Here is a 20,543-nt window from a genome sequence, read left to right as displayed (position 1 = left end):
GCTATAGGGAAGTGGGTTTTCAAAACCTTCTTACTGTACCTTAGAGCAAGAAACTTGATTTTATTTGGTAATGTCTCACAAAGTACATACCATTATCACATGTAAAAACAAAGGATTTCCTACCTTCTACACTTCATCTCACTTTGTCTAGAAAATGGTGCTCAGCCTATTAAATTAGTTGGCCTGGGAGCCATGGGAAATGGGGCTAGCACAATTGAACTTTAAATTTCTTCCTTTTAACTAGTTTAAGCCTAAACTTTAAACCACAAGAAATGCGAAGTACCTTTCCACTGAACTTTATATTTATTCGCTAATTGATGTGCAGTGTTAGAAATACAACCCAGGGCCCATACTCGCTAGGCAGCTCTCTACAAACCGTGAAACAACCCTGTCCTTAAGGTTTATTTTTTCCAAGAATTACATCTCACTTTAACACCTGCAAAACTTGAGACATTACTGGGGCACACCGGCCACTGATCTTCCTGGTGCCAATGAACTGATTCCATCTTAACTTTCGTCTACACTGATCTACAACTGTAATTCCCTCACTTGAAGAAGACACACTGCAAATATCACGAGTGGCAATATGCTGCACCAGAATCCAATGTCTGCTGTGGGAAGATGCAGGCTGCGTAAGTGGATCGTGCTAAGAGACACTTTCAGCAAACCTACAGTGAATTCTGTCAGGCATTAGTCTTCAACAATCCAAACGGAATCAAGAGGCCAGAGGTGGTGGTGCACGCCTTTAATCCCAGCACTCCAGAGGCAGAGACAAGTGAATTTCTGCATGTTTAAGGCTAGCCTGGTCTACATAACAAGATCCAGGCCACTCAGGGCTACAGAATAGGACACTGTCTTATAAACAAACAAAAAGAAGAAAATTAGTTACTGGAAATTAGAATTTAAAATATCCAAAGAACACCCTAAACAGTTGTTGATAGATCTGAAGTTAGGACTTGGGTTATCTATAAAACACGTTGGGTTCTTGCCCAGGAAGAAAAGCAATTATAGATGAAGAGATGGGAAGACTGTTATTTCAGCTATGGAAATTTTTTGAATTATGAGGAAAAAATTAAATACTGTATTCTAAAGAAGTGGCAGACTGTCAACTATGACCCTGATAAAACTGTCCTTTAAAAACATCAAGGACCTGTACAGTCAAGGTGTGAGAAAACAATGACTTATTCTTTATTTTAGATGAAAAATAAACTGTGGGAAATACTGCTCAATGAGTACTTTTCAACGATAAATTTGATCTAAATATATATCAACTGTTTCTAATAAAAACAGAGTTCAAATTGAAATGTGTTCAAAGGTGAAAACACAGTAGATACTTAAAAAAGTAACAGTAAAATAGCCTATTAATAATTTTAATATTGACTACATGTTAAGATGTTTTAGATATATAAGGTTGAATAAAATATACTACTGAAATTAATTTTAATTATTCCCTCCTAATATTTCCTAGTGAGATACTAAAAACTTTATGATGATGTATGTGGCTCGGGTATTAATACAGAGGATACAATGATACAGTTCTTTACTGGAAGGAATTTGCAATGGAGAAAGAAGGGACAGAGAGGTTAAATGAAAGAACCAACCAGAGAGCTAAGGAATTCGCAACAATTCCTGACAACTAACTAGGAAAGGAAACTCAGAAGGTGACATCACACGTCCCAACTACAAGCCACAACCCACAGTGACATTTGATGTTTGGAGTCAAGCTTAAGTTCTAGGGCATTAGAATCTCTGAGGGCAGAGTCTAACTACATCTAACTTAAACCAATAAGATGAAGTGATACATTGCATTTCCCACTCTATGAGCTGAATGGAGTACACTGAGATGGTTCTAGATGATATGGAAAGGATATCATTTTATTACTTTGTATTGACGAGTGCCTATACAATGTGTGTTAACATACAATAACAAACCCAAACAGTCTATAGTTTCACATAACAGAAATTAAGAGATCTGATTTTTAAAATATTGAGTCTACATGGAACATGGATGAAACAAAATTTTATAACATTTTGGTGTTTGGTAAATTTTCAAGATATATTTCTGATAGAAAATTAATTAGTATTTTAATTAATATTAACATGAATTGTTACAATCTGATTAATGCTAAAAATTACCACCTCAAATTATACTTAAACATTAAAAATTAGGGGCAGAGAGATGGCTTAGAGGGTAAAGCACTTGCCAAGCAAGGCTAATGACCTGAGTTCGATCCCTGGGACCCATGTAAAGGTGGAATAGAGAACTGACTTCATAAAGTTGTCCTCTGACCTCCACGTGTATGCTGTGGTACATGTGTGCCATCCCCACACCCATCACACACACACACACACACACACACACACACACACACACACACACACACAGACATACAGACACAAACACAGAGATACATACACAGACATAGACACACACAGACAGACAGACATAGACACACAGAAACAAACACACACAGATATGCACATAAACACACACTGACAGACACAGAGATATAAACACACACACAAACACCCACAGACACACACAGGCACACACACATAGACAGACACACACACACACACTGACAGCAGCCGCAGCCACAGTCTGCTCACCTTAGTAACCTACAGAAGCTGCGCCGGTAACTCAGCCTCTGGCTCGCCGCAGCAACACTGGGAGGAAGGGGGGGCCGGGGTGGGAAGTAAGCGAGGGTGGCGGAGAATATTAGGCAGGCAACTCCAAACTCTGGAAGAAAAGCAACAGTCAAGTGTTAACCAGTGATACAGAAAGTCAGTACTTATTTCTTTAATATCTAGCTCCACAATGACCAAACTCTGGTGCCCAGAGCAGACACTGGGCATGTGCAGCCCTAAATTCCACAGGCCACCAACAGGGGGCGTGCTATGAACAAAGATGCACAGTGGTGACCGGTACACACCAGCCATCCAAAGGCTGAGAGATGAGCAATGCTCCTCGGCGGGAAAGCCCACCCAAACCCTGTAGGAGAGATTCTGAAGCGGTCTAAGACGATTCTAGGAAGCATGGTACTCAGAAAGAAGGAAGACAGGAGGAGACTGGGAAGGACAGGATTCTGTTTGATGGAGGGCAGGACTTCTGATGCGCAGGTAAGACAAATTCAGTGCAAACACGGAGCAAGCAAAGTGAAACAAGACAAGGACGCACCGAAAAGTAAGAAACCAAGAGACCGAGAATGTAAACACAAGGCTCCCAGTTCTCCTCGGTCCCAGCTTTCAGTTTTATTCTCTCTAGGCCAATCCCAAAATGTGAGTCTCGTCACCTAACTCTTGGGGTTGAACTTCAGAGTGTGGTCTTGGCCCATGGAGGGGCCTTCCCTAGAAGCTTCCAAGGCCTGGCTTCCCCTCTCGTTTAATGGACCCTCACTAGATCTGAACTACTCTATACTTTCAGCTGACTGGCGGTACCAGGTTCTCTCCCCCCACTGGGAGTTTTCTCCATGGTTCTTTCTCCATCTTCCCTTGCCCACTGGGTTTTGCTGCCTCCTTCTTTCCCCCAGGTTCCAGGCTAGATGCTGCATCTCTAAGGAGCTCCACTGCACGCCCACAATCTGAGGCAGGCATGCCACTGCTGCCTCGTGGCTTCAGAGCCCCAGCGTGGCACCACCACTCTGTTCTATGACTGTTTACCTGCCTCTAAGCCCTGCTGAGCAGGAGCCATGGCAACCCCAGCGCCCAGCCTTTCAGGGTCCCCTGCATGAAACACCCTCACCCGTTTGAACATTTGCTGACTATCTATGAAATTCTGAATTTTGTTCATCAATATGTTCTTAATAAAGCTTTCTGTAACCCCTCAACTTCTCTCTAAACCCAGGCAAGTTTGATTCTTCCACCTTGTATGTGCCTATTGGTACTACAACGGTCTCAACACTGATCTCACCAATCCCCAGTGCTGAGCACAATGCTTAGATACAGCAAAGATGTAAGACCCAAGGAGCAAGAAACAGGTGTATGGAGGACGACATGAAAGAGCTATAGGAGCCGAGTCTAAGGCTTGGCTGGAACTAACAAGGAATGGCTCTAGAGAACATTTAGAAAGGTCAGTGTCCTGACTAATAGACTAACATACACAGAGCAATGAAGAGAAGAATAAACTACAGGTGAGGGAGATTAATTAGGGAAGAACGTGGCCACTAATGGGGAAACTGCAAGGGAGAACAGGCTGAATGCCACCAACAGATGTGTGACATTTAGTTTTGTATACAGATGCCACATCTACAGAAGGTTCTCGGATATGTGTTATGAGTGCTTTGCTGTAAATGGATTAAGAGCGTAAAATTAACAAAGACTTTCCCATGTAGCAAGAGCACGTCCCAGTTAACAACGTCCTAGGAAGGGCTGTTTCAAAGCAGTACCTCCGTATAAGACAATGAAAGTACATTCTGTGTGTGTGTGTATCTATCAGTCCTCGGGGGACCCTGGGATACGATCTGGCACACCGGAACTAGAGAGCAGGGGTTGGAACAGAAACCAAAGTAAACCAGTTAGAAAAAGATCGCCGTGGTACCTGCATATAGTACAGTCTCGATGCGGTCTTTGATATGAGCCCGGCTACTCTCCGCGGCGAGAAGGGGCGATGTCCCATTGGGAGCCGGAACAACGAGGGGCCCAACGAGAAATGCGCATGCTCCACCCAGGTAACTCAGCATGGATGCGATCGCTGTGGCAGTGGCTCGTTCATCTGCAGAGAACCATGTCGTGGAGAGAAACGGGGCTGCATTCATGACAGTCGGACCTGCCAGGCCGTTCAATATTTGTCCTCCATGGATTAATCTGGAATTAGGAAAGTTACAAGGCTGCAAGACATCTGAAGCAAGCTTTTCCTAAATCAAAAGGAAATATACATGTCAAAAATAACGGCATTCTGAGACGGTGAGCTGAACTGCTCTCGAATGGCATGATAACTCTCCGGGAGGAAGACTGAGTATGGTTAGTTACCACTTACCCACTTCACAAATAAGAACTTGCTAGAACCTTCATGTAGTGGCTTGAATAGGAATTGCTCCCATAGGTTCACAGATTTGAATGCTTGTTGACCAAGGAGTGGCACTATTAGGAGGTGAGGCCTTGTTGAAGGAATGTGTCACTGGATGTGGGCTTTGGGGTTTCTAATGCTCAAGCCAGGCCCAGTGTCTCCCTCTGCCTGCTGCCTGCAAATTAGGATGCAGAACTCTCGGCTCCTCTGCAACACCATATCCGCCTGCATGCCACCACGCCTCCCACCCTGATGACAATAGACTAAACCTCTGAACGGTAAGCATGCCCCAATTAAATATAAGAATTGCCATGGTCATGATGTCTCTTCACAGAAATAGAACACTGACTAAAACACTTGGTTCATTTACCCCATTATCGTTCAAATTTGCTGAAAGAGGAGAGCCTAGGCTTGGAAGAAACTTGCCAAGGTGCTAACAAAGCAAGTCAAAAATAAGATTAAAAATGCATTGTTTTTTCCTAGTGGACTGCCACTCATTAACAGTCCCTAGAAATGATACAGTTGAGATCAATATTTCATACCCACTCTACGCCAAGTTTTGAATGATATCCATACACCAAATAATCATCAAGACTCTTCTAGTGTCAGACAGAAACCGCTCCGGCCTGGGTGGAGAGAGACCCAACATTCCCGTTGGGCTGGTTCAGTCACTTTGCCTAGGGACCAGCCGGAGGACCATTCAAAAGGGAGGGCGGATCATCCCTTCTTTAATGAGGTCCTGTACTTTTCCCCCCTAGAACCTCGTGCCCCGGTGTATTCGATTAGAAGTCCGCAGCCATGTAGGTGCTAAGTCTGTCTGCCTTTCTGAATTTTCAAAGTGTGGCTTTTCCGTTCCTCCGTCCGATCTCTTCTCTAAGCACCCCCCCCCCCAGCACCCGTACCTCCCTGCTCGTTTCCTAAAGCCTCCCTCCCCACCATGTGGCTCCTGGTCCACCCTGGGGCTGACCTCCATGCCAGTAGAGGGGCAGAGATTTTCCTCCTCTTTTCCATCTGCCTCCTCCAGGCAGCTGCTGAAGCTTTACTTTTAAGCGCTAATAAAACTGTTGCCATTTCAGTCCATACTTAAGTTCTTTTATTAATGAGACTAGGAACCCCAAAGCGGGACCCTGATTTCCCCCGTATCACTATCTGGATCCCACGAGCAAACAGATGTCTGAATGGCCCCGGGCACCGAGACTCCACTTCTGCACAGTGAGAAGGTAGGGTTTAGACTCCTGTGCCTTCCCTGGGAACCTGTGAGGCTGAGGACCTGGACCAACCCTCGGCTAAGGAGACCTTTCTAAGGTGTGGGTGTGTTGAGGACTGGACCCAGGACCTCGGCCCCACAGTTCTAACATCCTCCTGACTTCAGGTGTCAGGGTGAGTGAAGGGGAGCCATGCTGTCCTCAGCTGTCCCGGTCACTTTTCCTCATCCGCTCCTAGCACTCTTACCTCTTACTGGCCAAACCCTCGGCCCCTCCGTGTCCAGCTCTCAATATCCGCTCATATTGAAAACGGCATGTGCTCACGGAAGTCTAGGCAGGAAAGGAAGGCAGGGCAGTGCAGGGCAGTGTCTCCTGCCTGGGGGGGGGGCGCGGGGGCAGTTAGGGCCGGGGAGCACACGATGCCAACAGAAGAATGGATGGACAGACAGACAGACAGATGGGACAGACTCTGCCAGGGGACCTTCTCCAACCTGAGCTTTCAGCATGTGCATTTTCTTTTTTTTTGGGGGGGGGTTCGAGACAGGGTTTCTTTGTGTAGCTTTGCGCCTTTCCTGGAGCTCACTTGGTAGCCCAGGCTGGCCTCAAACTCACAGAGATCCGCCTGGCTCTGCCTCCCGAGTGCTGGGATTAAAGGCGTGTGCCACCAACGCCCGGCTAGCAGCAGCATGTGCATTTTCTTTTTTTTTTTTTTTTTTTTTTTTTTTTTTTTTTCGGTTTTTCGAGACAGGGTTTCTCTGTGTAGCTTTGCGCCTTTCCTGGAACTCACTTGGTAGCCCAGGCTGGCCTCGAACTCACAGAGATCCACCTGGCTCTGCCTCCCGAGTGCTGGGATTAAAGGCGTGCGCCACCACCGCCCGGCCAGCATGTGCATTTTCAATTCCTTCTTTCTTTTTACTTTCTGACAACTGGCATCTTAAGTCATTCAGAAAAAAAAAATTCCTGAATGCAGAAAGAAATATTAAACAGGCACACAGAGGAGGCAGGGTTCCTAAGCAGGAGCTAAGAAGTGAAATATGCAAGCCAGGTCTGCTCTTCTCTCCATGAATATTAGGTAGATTACTTGAAGGGAAAATAGCTCTAAATGTCATTAATATTCCTAGGTTCAAAAATGAAAACAAATAAAGATCTCTTGTGGAAAGGAAATAATTTTCTAGGTAAAGAAGTAAATTCAAAATGTTTATGTGACCAAATAGTTCCTGTAAAGCCAGCAGATCCCAGGATACCTACAGCAATTCCATCATGTGATATCTTTTTCCTCTGTAGACCTGTTTAAGTATAATCAGCATGCAACTAAACTGTTTAAAATCCTCCAAGTCAGCAGGGTGGTGGTGGTGCACGTTTTTAATCCCAGCACTTGGGAGGCAGAGGCAGGTAGATTTCTGAGTTCAAGGCCAGCCTAGTCTACAAATCGAGTTCCTGGACAGCCAGGGCTACACAAAGAAACCCTGTCTCGAAAACAACAACAACAAAACCCCCAAATAATAAAATCCTCAAGTCATCCAAATGCACACATGGGATCAATACCGTTTAAGTTTTTAGAAATTTCAATTTAGCAATACAAAAAAGCAAAGTCAGGCCCGGAGGATGGCTCAGTAAGTCAAGGTGCTTACGACCAAGCCCGACACCAGAGTTCAATCCTTGGGAACCACGGAGTGAAAAGAGATGATGGACTCCCACAGGCTGTCCTCTGACCTCTATAACCACGCCATGACACACATGTACAGTCCCCACCACACTCTCCATTCTAAGAAAAGGGAAGGTCATTAGCAAGTATTCTGGAGTTAATGCTGTTACAGAAGCCGTTGAGAGTGTAAAGGTCAGTCTGACGTCCCTGTCACAGCACAGTGGCTGCGGGCAGGGCGGAAGCTACAGGCCAATAAAGCCAGGTGGCACCACAGGAGTGGCCAGGAGCTGCCCTGGGCTGTTCACGGGGTATGACACTTCCTCATTTGAAACACCACACCGGATGGGGGTCATCCATCGGGCCTGCGCAGGTCGGTCAGGGGCAGCTGCGTGGCCTCTTTCCTCCCAGCCTCCTCACACGGCTTCCCTCGGTGGTCTCTGTCCCCAACCTCAACTCCTTTTGCTTGCTCTCTCCCACAAATCTTTTCTTCTCTCCCACCTGTACAAGCCTCACTTACCCCACCACTGTGAGCCAGGTGGGAAATGGACGAGACCTCACTTCTTAACTATGGGCTACAGTTAGGCTTCCCATAGCAATCAGCGAGGAGAGTAAGATAGGGGCCCCTGTCGTACCCACAAACCTGGGATGCAGGGTCAGGAATGGGCACCGCCATGGCTTGTTAGCAAGGCTCTGGCCGGGAGAGATCTGCCAAGTCCTGCGCCTGCTCTAGGTGCCTCTGGCCTTCAATTACTGCTCTGTACACAGGAGGGACAAGCCCTGAGGGACACACATGGTGGAACTCACGTACAGCTGCACTCCTTTTCATATTCAATAGTATTTGTTTTTTCAAAGAAATGCCAATGGTGCAAGTTTAGACCAAGAGCTACACTGTGTTTTCTAAGTACTCGACGTTTCTGCTCGCATTGTATGATCTTCTGGTACCTTATCCTTTTGTTTTCTGGCATCACGGGACAAATACCTACGATTCCTAAATGGTACCTATGCAGAGTAATGTGTCTCATCATTTCAATTTTTGTAGCTAAAAGCGATTTCAGACCTACCTCCTTGAGAAGTTAATAACACATTTAAAATTAATATTTATGGTGGGTGGTGGCGGTGCACCCCTTTAATCCCAGCACTCAGGAGGCAGAGGCAGGCGGATCTCTGTGAGTTCCAAGATGGCCAGGACTACACAGAGAAACCCTGTCTCAAAAAGAAAAATACCATTTGTAATTTGAAAGGTCCCTTTCTCTGGAAAGCATTGGGTGGAGTCTTGGTCACATAACTAACGGCTAAGGCAGGACTAGAAAGCACAATCGGAAGTGACGTCATCACCCACAGACCCCCTCCGCTCTCCCAGACATCATCTGCAGGTTCTCCATTGAAATGGGGCAGTAGAAATCAGCGGCTGCTGTGATGCCCCGAGGCAGGCAGAGTGAAGGGACACAGTGCCTGGGACATTTTCATCCCGTGCCCAGCCCTACTTTACCAGCCCCTAGGGTATGACTTGTACTGCTGATGCCAGAGACTGGCTTTTTTCTTTTTCTTTTTTTTCTTTTTTTCTTTTTTTTTTTTTTTGGTTTTTCGAGACAGGGTTTCTCTGTGTAGCTTTGCGCCTTTCCTGGAGCTCACTTGGTAGCCCAGGTTGACCTCGAACTCACAGAGATCCGCCTGGCTCTGCCTCCCGAGTGCTGGGATTAAAGGAGTGCGCCACCAACGCCCAGCTGTAAATTTTTTTTTTTGTTTTGTTTTTTTGTTTTTGTTTTTCGAGACAGGGTTTCTCTGTGTAGCTTTGCGCCTTTCCTGGAGCTCACTTGGTAGCCCAGGCTGGCCTCGAACTCACAGAGATCCGCCTGGCTCTGCCTCCCGAGTGCTGGGATTGGCTTTTTTCAAACATAGCAGATACTTCCTTGGGGTAAGCCAGTGTTCTTTACTTAAGGTCTATTTTTAAATATGAAATATTTTAGAATTCATAAAAAATTACTTACTTCTTAGACTTAATATGCTAACAATTCAGAAACATTCACCCAGTTCCTAACCTCCCATCAACATAAACTCACGGGAAATTGAATAGAGGAGAAGTGCTAGAAATAGTCTGCCTTCTTTGTAGCCCAAGAACAGTTCAGAACTAACTCTAGGAAAAAGGAAGTTAGGCAAGGCGAGACAGAGACCCTGGGAAAGTCCCAAGCTTTGGACACTTCATTAGAGCTTCTTTTTTTCTATTTCAGAGGTTTTTTTTAAATTCATTTTACATACTAACCATAGATCCCCTTCTCATCCCTCCTCCCGCCCCACCCCCACCCTCCCCTCTCTCCTCTTTCCCCCATTTTCTCCTCCACAAGGATAAGGCCTCCCATGGGGAGTCAGCAAAGCCTGGCATATTCAGTTGAGGCAGGGCCAAGCCCTTGCCCCTGCATCAAGGCTGAGCAAGGTGTCCCACCATAGGTAATGGGCTCCAGAAAGCCTGCTCATGCACCAGGGATAGATCCTGATCCCAATGCCAGGGCGCCCACAAACAAACCAAGCTACACAACTGTCTCCCATATGCAGAGGGCCTAGTCCAGTCTCATGCAGGCCCCACAGCTGTCGGTCTGAAGTTTAGAGCTTCTATTTTTAAATGAAGACTTAGTGTACTTTCAAATCCTTAAACAATTTGTCCAATTACGACTGATTTACAAACACCCCAAGCACCCACACTGCTCAAGGCAGCTGCAGCCATCACTGAAGAGAAAACAAAGCCTCAGCCCTGAAGAGGCTGTTAATAGTAACTTCTCAAACGCTAGTCAGAGAAAGGACCAGGAAACAGCGCAAAGCACACTGGGTTAGACGTGAGAAGATTCAGCCTCTGGGCTCTCTTGACTTCCTTAACTATGTAATCTTTGCTCAATCACTCATTCTCCTGTTTCGATTTCTCCAAAGACGCCTTATTGCTCTGACAGGCTGTTTCACAAGGCCAAATACAGCAATCTTTTAGCAAGATACAGGAGGAAAATGGATTTAGTCCTGGCCTGAGAGATGCCTGCCTCCCCTCACGTTGCCTCATACCTTTTTTCTTGTCACATAACTTGTACTTCATCCTCTTAACTGAAAGTGTATGTGTATTCATAGCAGAAAAATTCAGGGAAAAAATGTACAAAGAAGAAAAGCTTCACCCATAAATTCCATACATCAGTTTGGATGGCTGTTATTATTATTTTTATTTTTCAGTCTTTTTTTTTCTTTCAGTTTTTTCCTGGTTGACAATTAGGCAAGGCAATCAGATAGTATACTGAATATACAAGTTTAATGTAGTAAATTATTTTGACTTTTAGTACCTCATGAGCATTTTCTCATTTCATTATTTCTATTATCATAATCATTAATGGTTTATAGTACCTTATGGTAGATAACAAAAACATTTACCTAATGTTAGTTATTAAGTTTTCACTAACATACTGTTTAATATTAATACTGTTGGTGGCACTCATCATATGTAGATATTAGCCATTATCCAAATTTCCTCTCTGGGGCCAGTAAGGCAAAGCATAGGAACCATCTGAGGTCTACAAAACACCCTCCACAGTGTTTCACTGAAGAGTTTGTAGTAATTTACATTTCCATCAATGAAAGTGCCTCCTCAAACTGCCTTGCACACTAACATTACACACACATTCATACCTCTTATAATAGTTTTCTATTGCTGCTATCATTAATTACCTCCACTTTGTTAGTATTATATGCCTCTGAAAATCCAAAGCTTAATTTGGGTCTCAGGGGTAACCAAGGTGTAGCAAGACTGTGCTTTGGGGGAAGAATCCTTTTTTCCCCTTTTCCAGCTTACAGAAGCCCTCCGAATTCCCTGGCTTTGGCTCCCACTGCTGTCTTCAAAGCCAGCATCTGTGGTTTGAGACCTCCCTGCCCTCCTCTCTGAGCCTTGTGATCAAACCGGCCCTACTTGAACAACCCAGGTTCTCTCCCCATTCCCAGGTGAGCAGGTCAGCAAACTGTATTAGGCACTCTTTGTTAAAAAGAAAAAAAAAAGAAAGAAAGAAAAGAAAAAAAAACCTGATCTAGCCCACTTATGAAGCAAAGAGGACCACTCAGTTCAGCGTTTTGGGGGTTGACTGCCCAATGTCATCTTTCAGGCTCTGCAATGAGTGCTGATGTGTGGCTGCACCATCCCATGCAAGCAGCAATGGCGGGAACATGCATGGGAGAACAGTCAATCATCTTAACCCATGAGGCAGCGAAGATAGGAAGACCCGGGCTTACACCTTCTAGAAGAACATTCTTGGATTACAATCCAAGAGTCATGGATGACTAACATATGCCCCAAACTAAGGACCTGCTACGATGCCCTATCTCCTTAAAACACCGTATTATACAAGGTTACATAGGACAATCTGCATGCGTGTACACAATGTACTTAGAGCACGCCCATGCTCCACAACCCTCCTCTTACCCCCCCCCCCCCCCCCCCCGTTTCACTGGTCCCCTTTGCTCTCCAGACACTTGTTTCCGCTCCCATGTCATCTGTATGCATATGGCTTTATGTCTCTATAGCGACTAGGACCCACAAATGAGGGAAAACATATGGCATGTGTCTTTCTGAGACTGCCTTAATTAGCTTAATATGGTTATATCCATTTTCCCGCAAACAACTTTACTCCACTCTTCTTTATGTCTGAAAAAAGTCAGACTATGTATGTAAACCACATTTTTTGTCCATTCTTCGGCTGAAAGACACCTGGGCGTATCTGTAACTCAGCTCTTGTGAATGGGGCTGCGGCGAACACGGATGTGCCTGTATCTCTACCGTGAGTCAACTGAGTCCTTCGGGTAAACACTGACAGGTGAGATAGCTAGGTCACGTGGTAGCTCTATTTTCAGTTTTCGAGAAACTTCCATACTGACTCCCAAAGTGGCTGGACTAGTTTTCACTCCCACCAGCGGCGGCGGGTTAGAGTTCCCTCCGCCTGCATCTAGGGCAGAACTTGCTGTTACTTCTATTCTGAGGTGAGGTGGAGAGTCAATGCAGTTTTAAATTTGCATAGCTCTGATGGCTAGTGAGAGTGAACATTTTTTTTTTTTTCACGTTTCCTGATTATTGAGAACTGTCCGCTCATTTCACTGACTCACTAATTGCCTGGGTTGTTTGTTTGCTGGCATTTGGTATTATCATATATTCAGCTAGCATTACACCTGTCCTTCTGTGTGCTCTCCTCACTTGATCATTTCTTTTGCTGTACAGAAGCTCTTCAGTTACATGAAATCCCATTGAATTGTTGTCTGTATTTTCTAAGCAGCTGGAGTCTTACACAAAGTCCTGCCCATGCTGCTATCTTTTTTTTTTTTTGATTTTTCGAGACAGGGTTTCTCTGTGTAGCTTTGCGCCTTTCCTGGAACTCACTTGGTAGCCCAGGCTGGCCTTGAACTCACAGAGATCCGCCTGGCTCTGCCTCCTGAGTGCTGGGATTAAAGGCATGCACCACCACTGACTGGCTCATGCTGCTATCTTTCCTTTCCTCTATCAGAGTTTCAGGCCTTCCATCGGCTCCGCCTCCTGTCAATACACAGTCACAGTGGACCTTTGGGATATGCCCAGCCCACATCGACCACAGCACAGGCATCACTTCATTTCAACGGAAGTACTCTTCATGTGTAACACAATAATCACGGCTCTGCCCACCGCCCTTGTCAAGTCAAAAGTCTGCTTTATAATGCATTTCTTTTCAGTACTGTTGCTCTTTCTCTTGGTATGTGACAACTTTTTTTCAGGTGGACACATGTGTGCAGTGTATGTGGCAGGAGGCACTCTGTGGTGCGTGCGCATGTGTGCACACAGAGGCCTGTGTCGGGGGGTGTCTTCTCTGATTGCTTTCCACCGTATCTTTTGAGACCTGGCCTCTCAGTGAACTCAGTGCTTGCTGACTGGCTAGAATGGCTGGCCACCCAGCTCCAGAGATCTGCCTGTCTCCACTCCCCACTCAGAACTAGTGTTACAGGTGCACACTGACCACAGCTGGCTTTTTGGTGTGGGTTGGGTGCGGAGATTTGAACTCGGGCATCAGTTTGTACAACACTTCACTGACCGAGGCCAACTCCTAGCCTGTTCATCTATTTTTGAAGCATAACAGTTAATACTTTATTTTAGTCACATCTATCCATTTATCTCTTTATAATTTTCCTTGGTAAAGCTCCCTCATGCAGTTCAGGCATAAACGGCCCCACATACTGTTTTGCTATTAAATATCTAACTATTTCATCTGAATTTGTTTTGATACACGGTATGGGGTGAGAATTCAAAATGATCTCCTCCTCCCAAGAAAGACCAGACAATGAACTATGCACCCATTTGCCCAGGGTAAGACGCGGTCTTCACTTACAAGCCCCCACTGCTGCTGGCTGTATCCAAGTCTGGGCTAATGACTTTACATTGGAAGGACTTCAAGGTCATGTCCCTGCAGACAAAACTGCCCTCCGGGGTTTCCCTCCCACCGTGAGTGATGGCAGTGCAGATGACCCTGGGGGCATGTGACTTCCCTGGGGGAACTTATTCCAAAGTGACCTGTAGACCAGAACTGCCCTGTGTCCCAGCCTACCTGCCTGTCTATCCTGGACCATCAAACAAGAAGCATTCTGCTGTTGGAGCAGCATGTTCTGGGATCTGCTGGCTTCAGTACGTTAACTCACTCCCTGACTGAGAAATCAGTCAAGAACTAAGGAGCTGTACTCTCAAAGGCATGCCATGCGTGGCACTGCCCTAGGGCTCAGCTGTAGGCCGGGAGGGCCGGTCACCTGTAAACTTACAGTAAAGCTGTTACTTCAGATGACTAGGAACAAGGTGGGAAAAGCCGTAACATGACTCTGGGTTCCTTGCTTCTTGCTGATTACTGTGGTTTGGATCTGGATTGTGCCCACAAATCCCCGTTGTCAGGCTTGGATGCCAACCTATGGTACAAGTTTTGGGAGGTGGGACCTCACAGAAGGAAGCTGGTCACTTCCTACCTTGTGGTGCACAGTTTCCTTTGACCTGAGGCACTGTCTTATACCACAGGCCCAAGAACAACAAAGCCAGTTGACCTCGGAGTAAAACCTGTGAAGCCGTAAGCCAAAATAAACAACACCTCTATTTAAGTTGACTTTTTTTTTTTAATTTTGCTTTTTTTGAGACAGAGTTTCTCTGTGTAGCCTTGGCTATCCTAGAACTCATTTTGTAGACCAGGCTGGCCTTGAACTCAGAAATCATCCTGCCTCTGCCTCCTGAGTGCTGGGATCAAAGACCCAGCCACCACTCCAGGTCTTAGGTATTTTATCACAGTGGTAACCCGAAGAGAGACTGATTTCAGGATTTCATCTGTGAGTAATACAAAGTCAGGAATGTGCTAGCTGGTTTGCAAGCATTAATGTAAGGGACAAAAGCCTGCTAGAGATTCTTTCCACTCAGGAAACCTTAACTTAATGACTATCCTGGAACTGAAGTCTGAGACGGCTCCTCAATTATAAATGAAATTTATAAGGAGGAAGGAAACAGGAAGTCCTTCAAGCCTGTCTACATATACAGATCAGGTGAAGAATAGCATTTTCCTATTCAGGCCGATCTTTTTAGGACAGTATCAAGACAGTCATGATCAAATTGGGGGAGTAGGAGCTAGAGGGATGTCTCAAGACCTAGAGCAACCTCTGGGTGTTAGAATCCCCAGCTACATGACCACATGTGTGCAGGCAAGATGCTTACTCATCCCAGGGACTTATGTGCACTGCGTGATCATGTAATCAATGTGCATGCATGGTATAGCTACTTAAGCCCATAAGTGCATTGAGGTGGAGGGGGATCTATAAAAGAGGGTTCCTCTTCCTGCACGGTCATTCTCCACAGGCCTATGCACACCCCTTCTGTTCCCTTCTCCTAATACACTCTTATAGTGGGCTTTGTTGTACCTCGTGGCTTTTCTCACATGGTAAACAGCGCCGCTTAATGAATAACACTGGGTCCCCAAATCTGCTCCTTGTAGAAGGTGAACTGTGAAAGCTGTGTCACCTCAAGAGGGATGCAGAGTTCAAACAACAGCCACTGAGGACAGCGGACAAAACAGTCTTCCAGAGGCCAAGGCCACAAGTCCACAGTCAAAAGAGCTGCAAAATACCCAGACTGTGGAGTTCGACAGAGCAGTCACTGGACAAGACTTTGGGTATGGGAAGTGGAGGGTGTGTTTGATCACATGCATGGGACCATCTGCATGAGAAGTGGAGGGTGTGTTTGATCACATGCACAGGACCGTCTGCATGGGAAGTACAGAGTGTGTTTGATCACAGCACAGGACCATCTGCATGAGAAGTGGAGGGTGTGTTTGATCACATGCACGGGACCATCTGCATGAGAAGTGGAGGGTGTGTTTGATCACATGCACAGGACTGTCTGCATGGGAAGTACAGAGTGTGTTTGATCACAGCACAGGACCATCTGCATGAGAAGTGGAGGGTGCGTTTGATCACATGCATGGGACTATCTGCATGGGAAGTGCAGGGTGTGTTTGATCACATGCACAGGACTATCTGCATGGGAAGTGCAGGGTGTGTTTGATCACATGCACAGGACCGTCTGCATGGGAAGTGGAGGGTGTGTTTGATCACACGCACGGGACTATCTGCATGGGAAGTGCAGAGTGTGTTTGATCACATGCACAGGACCGTCTGCATGAGAAGTGGAGGGTGTGTTTGATCACATGCACAGGACTGTCTGCATGGGAAGTACAGAGTGTGTTTGATCACATGCACGGGACCATCTGCATGAGAAGTGGAGGGTGTGTTTGATCACATGCATGGGAGCGTCTGCATGGGAAGTGGAGGGTGTGTTTGATCACATGCACAGGACTATCTGCATGGGAAGTGCAGGGTGTGTTTGATCACATGCACGGGACCATCTGCATGGGAAGTGGAGGGTGTGTTTGATCACATGCATGGGAGCGTCTGCATGGGAAGTGGAGGGTGTGTTTGATCACATGCACAGGACTATCTGCATGGGAAGTGCAGGGTGTGTTTGATCACATGCACGGGACCGTCTGCATGGGAAGTGGAGGGTGTTTGAAGACAGTTTCCATTCTTCCTTTTGATGTAGCACCCTCAAGTTTTAACTGGGTATCTGGCAGCTGAGCTACACTTTGCCCTCTTTTGCAGATGGGTACGCCTGACCCCATGATGAGCTGTACCAATGAGAGGCGAGCAGAAATGATGCGCAGCCTTCAGCCATCTAAATATGCCGTAATACTCTATTCTGGATGCAGCTCTAGTCCCATGGGCAGGGTGATCATCCTAGGGGATGCTGGAACTGCCCACTTCTCTTAAGAAGCCCCGCTACCTTTTAGACTGCTTTTGAGTCATTTCATAATATTAATATTTGGGAAAAAATTATACTTTTATCAAACTATATTTTTGGTCTCTTTATTACAGAGGCTAGCCTATACTTTATTAATACAAGCACAGGCTGTTAAGTAAATATTGACTGAAGCATGAATTTAAATAATGGAATATAGACATCAACATTTATTAAGTATGACTACTATTTCCATTTCCATGGACATTTTTTCCCATTTTTTCTTTTATTTTTGAGATCATAATATAATTGCGTCATTTCTTCCTGCCTTTTCCTCCCTTCAGAAAACGCTTGACTTTTTTTGTTCTTTTCAATGCTGTGAAGGCGAATCTAGGTTGTCAGCTTGGCACACCTGGGAAGAGGGAATGTCAGGTGAGGAACTGCTTCCATCCACGGGGCCGGTGGGCATGTCTGTGGGACATTTCCTTGATGGTTAACTGATGCAGCAGGAGGCTGGCTCATCCACTGTGGTGATGCCGTCCCCGATGATGCCGTCCCTGGACAGGTGGTCTGAGCTGCAGAGGAAAGGCAGTGAAGCAGGCCAGGAAGCACAGCTCCTCCACGGTCTCTGCTTCAGTTTCTGCCTCAGCCCTGCTCTGACTTCTCCCAGCGCTGGAGCTGAAAGAAGAAATAGCCTTTCCACTCCTGGATTGCTTTTGGTCAGTGTTTTATCATGATCAAACTAGGACAAACATATAATTTACAAGCTATCTAAAACATTTCCAATATATAGTCTCCCTTTTTTTTTTTTTTTTTTTTTTTTTTTGGTTTTTCGAGACAGGGTTTCTCTGTAGCTTTGGAGCCTGTCCTGGATCTCACTCTGTAGACCAGGCTGGCCTCGAACTCACAGAGATCCACTTGGCTCTGCCTCCTGAGTGCTGGGATTAAAGGTGTGCGCCACCGCCACCCAGCTCCCATTTTGCATTTTATGATTTATTTTGAAGCATAAAATTCAAGATGTCGATGTCAAAATATTAACTTAGCCATCACCCTAACCCTAATCACAAGTGTTTGTTTGAAACCCTTTGTGATTTCTTTACTGATTTTATGCTCAGAAAAACAAACAAGTCTTTGGAAACAAGATTTACTTTGCTTTCTTTTGTCTCATTTGAAATACCAATTTTCAAACCTGTCAGGGGTGAACTTTGATACATGCTGCAGAGTAAGGACCCTGCTTTATTTCTAATAATAACAATTTTATGAACAGATACACTCTACTTGGAATGATTCAACAAGACACTGACTCCCATTTTCAGGATGTTATTACCACCAACAGCTTTTAGCCTATTTTGTTCCTATAACTACTTTATGGATAAAATTAATTGTTTCTTTTGGTATTAAGAGGAAAACTATTCAAGACAAATTCTCATTTTGAAGGGAAAAAGAAACAGGCATTTTTCAACAGCCCTCGCAACACTCTGAAAACTGTATTTTCTTCTTGGAGCAGAATGTGGCTCTGGTGGTAGAGTTCTTGCCTAGCAGGCAAGTTGGGGATGAATCCCAGAACTACATAAGTTGGGTGTGGCAGTGCACCTGGGAGGCAGAGTCAGAAGAGGTTCAAGGTCATCCTCAGCTACACAGGGAACAGGAGGCTGGCCTGGGCAACACTAGGAGACCCTTCCCAACCCCCCAGCACTCCCCCCTCCAAAGAGTCAGAGAAAAACATTTATTTATTTTGTGTGTTGGGTGTGTATGTGTGTGCACATGTACCATGGCATGTATGTGGAGGTCAGAGGACAACTTGCTGTATCTGGTTCTGTCCTTCCACCACGTGGGTCCCAGGGATTGAATTCAAGCCGTCAATTGTGGCTGCAAGTGCCTTGACCTGCTCGGCCACTGTGTTGGCCCTGAAATACTCTCAGTGACCCAACTTAAGCTACTCTGAAAATCTCATCCACATACAGGGGAGGGAGAGGAGAACGTCGGTGATCTGTTATATACTGGCTTTTCAGAGTTCTGACCTGGGTGATGGGACTCGAGGATGTGCTTGACGATTCTTTTATCAAAATATGTGTTTTATATATTTTTGGAGGTGGGGGCTAGAGACAGGGTTTCTCTGTGTAACCCTGGCTGTCCTGGAACTGGCTCTGTAGACCAGGCTGGCCTTGAACTCGTGAGTGCTGGGATTAAAAGTGTGCACCACCATGCCTGGCTGTGTTTTATATAGTTATCAGTATATGTACGATATGTTGAACAAGAACAAAATTAATATTCCTGTGTGATACTGGGGGCCTGGGAACGATCAGAAATCAACATATCACAATGACAACAAGAGGGGAAAAGGACACAAATTGCCAAAGCTCTAATTTCACACCTTTCTCCTCTATTGAAGACTCACCTTGCGGCCCCACCTATCACCAGTCCTGAATCTCAGCACCATGCAGAAATACTCAAAAATTTGGCCCTAGGGCTGTAAGAATCAAACGGGGCAACTACAATTATTAACAGAGTCTAACTCGTTGAGATTTATTTTTGTTTTATGGGTGTTTTGCCTGCATGTATGTATGTGTACTCTTTGTGCCTGGTGCCCAAGAAGGCCAGGAGCGGGGGTCAGATCTCTGAGAACCGGAATCACAGAAGGTTCTACACGGCTCTGTGGGTGCTGGGAATGGAACCCAGGTCCTCTGCAAGAGCAGCATGTGCTCCTAATTGCTGAGCTATCCATCAGTCCCTATTATCTCAACAGTAATCTGCCTAAAAAGCATTTATGTGATTATATTGCAGAACAGATTCGTGAAATGCAATTTACTTAACTGATTGTAATGTAAAGTGAAGGAACTCTGCACCCAGGCAGGTAGTTCTTGAGCCTAATAGAATGAGATTACCTAACAGACCTTGTTTAAATTATTAGCACCGGGGTGGGGACCAAGGATCTAGAATATTAGTAAACAGGTAGTTTCTGGAATTTATTTTTAAAGACACTGATGTAGGGGAACCTTAATTTTACACATTTTATAGAAAAGAGCCTTAGTTCTTAAATGTTTATATTGCTCGTTTTTCTATCAGATGATTCATATTTCTACACTGGGGAAATTTACATATACCCCCCCCCATTATTCATAGTCCAGATGCACAAAACATGGTGCTTGATCAACAGGGGTAACTGGGAATAAAAGGTCCAAAAACACCCCTTACACTGACCCTGTAAAAGGCTGAATAATTAGAACATCAATGACCTGAGAGAACGCCGTGTTTCTAGTCCAAAGACTAATTAACTTAGGCAGCCTTTAGGCCCCTTAATGGCCCTCTTCTGTATGTGACCTCACAGCTTTGGGACCATTAGGTAAATCCCTGGGAATGTACAGACGACTAGTTCCCACCCACCAAAGGGCTAAG

At 45.4% G+C, this 20,543-nt stretch overlaps 1 protein-coding gene across 1 annotated transcript in view; it reads right to left on the bottom strand.

The window, feature by feature from the left end:
• Positions 1-20,543, bottom strand: part of Slc49a4 (solute carrier family 49 member 4) — a 79,317-nt gene that overhangs the window by 35,269 nt on the left and 23,505 nt on the right. The window contains exons 3-4 of the mRNA XM_028886312.2: positions 4,538-4,803; positions 2,611-2,740 (exon numbers count right to left, since the gene is read on the bottom strand). Of these exons, the coding sequence (XP_028742145.1) occupies positions 2,611-2,740; positions 4,538-4,803 (396 nt within the window). The remainder of the gene's footprint in view (positions 1-2,610; positions 2,741-4,537; positions 4,804-20,543) is intronic.

Source organism: Peromyscus leucopus, chromosome 12 (genome assembly GCF_004664715.2).
Source record: "Peromyscus leucopus breed LL Stock chromosome 12, UCI_PerLeu_2.1, whole genome shotgun sequence".
In the NCBI taxonomy this organism is placed as follows: domain Eukaryota; kingdom Metazoa; phylum Chordata; class Mammalia; order Rodentia; family Cricetidae; genus Peromyscus; species Peromyscus leucopus.
Note: the sequence above shows the minus strand (reverse complement) of the source record. Positions and strands in the feature narration are given on the sequence as shown.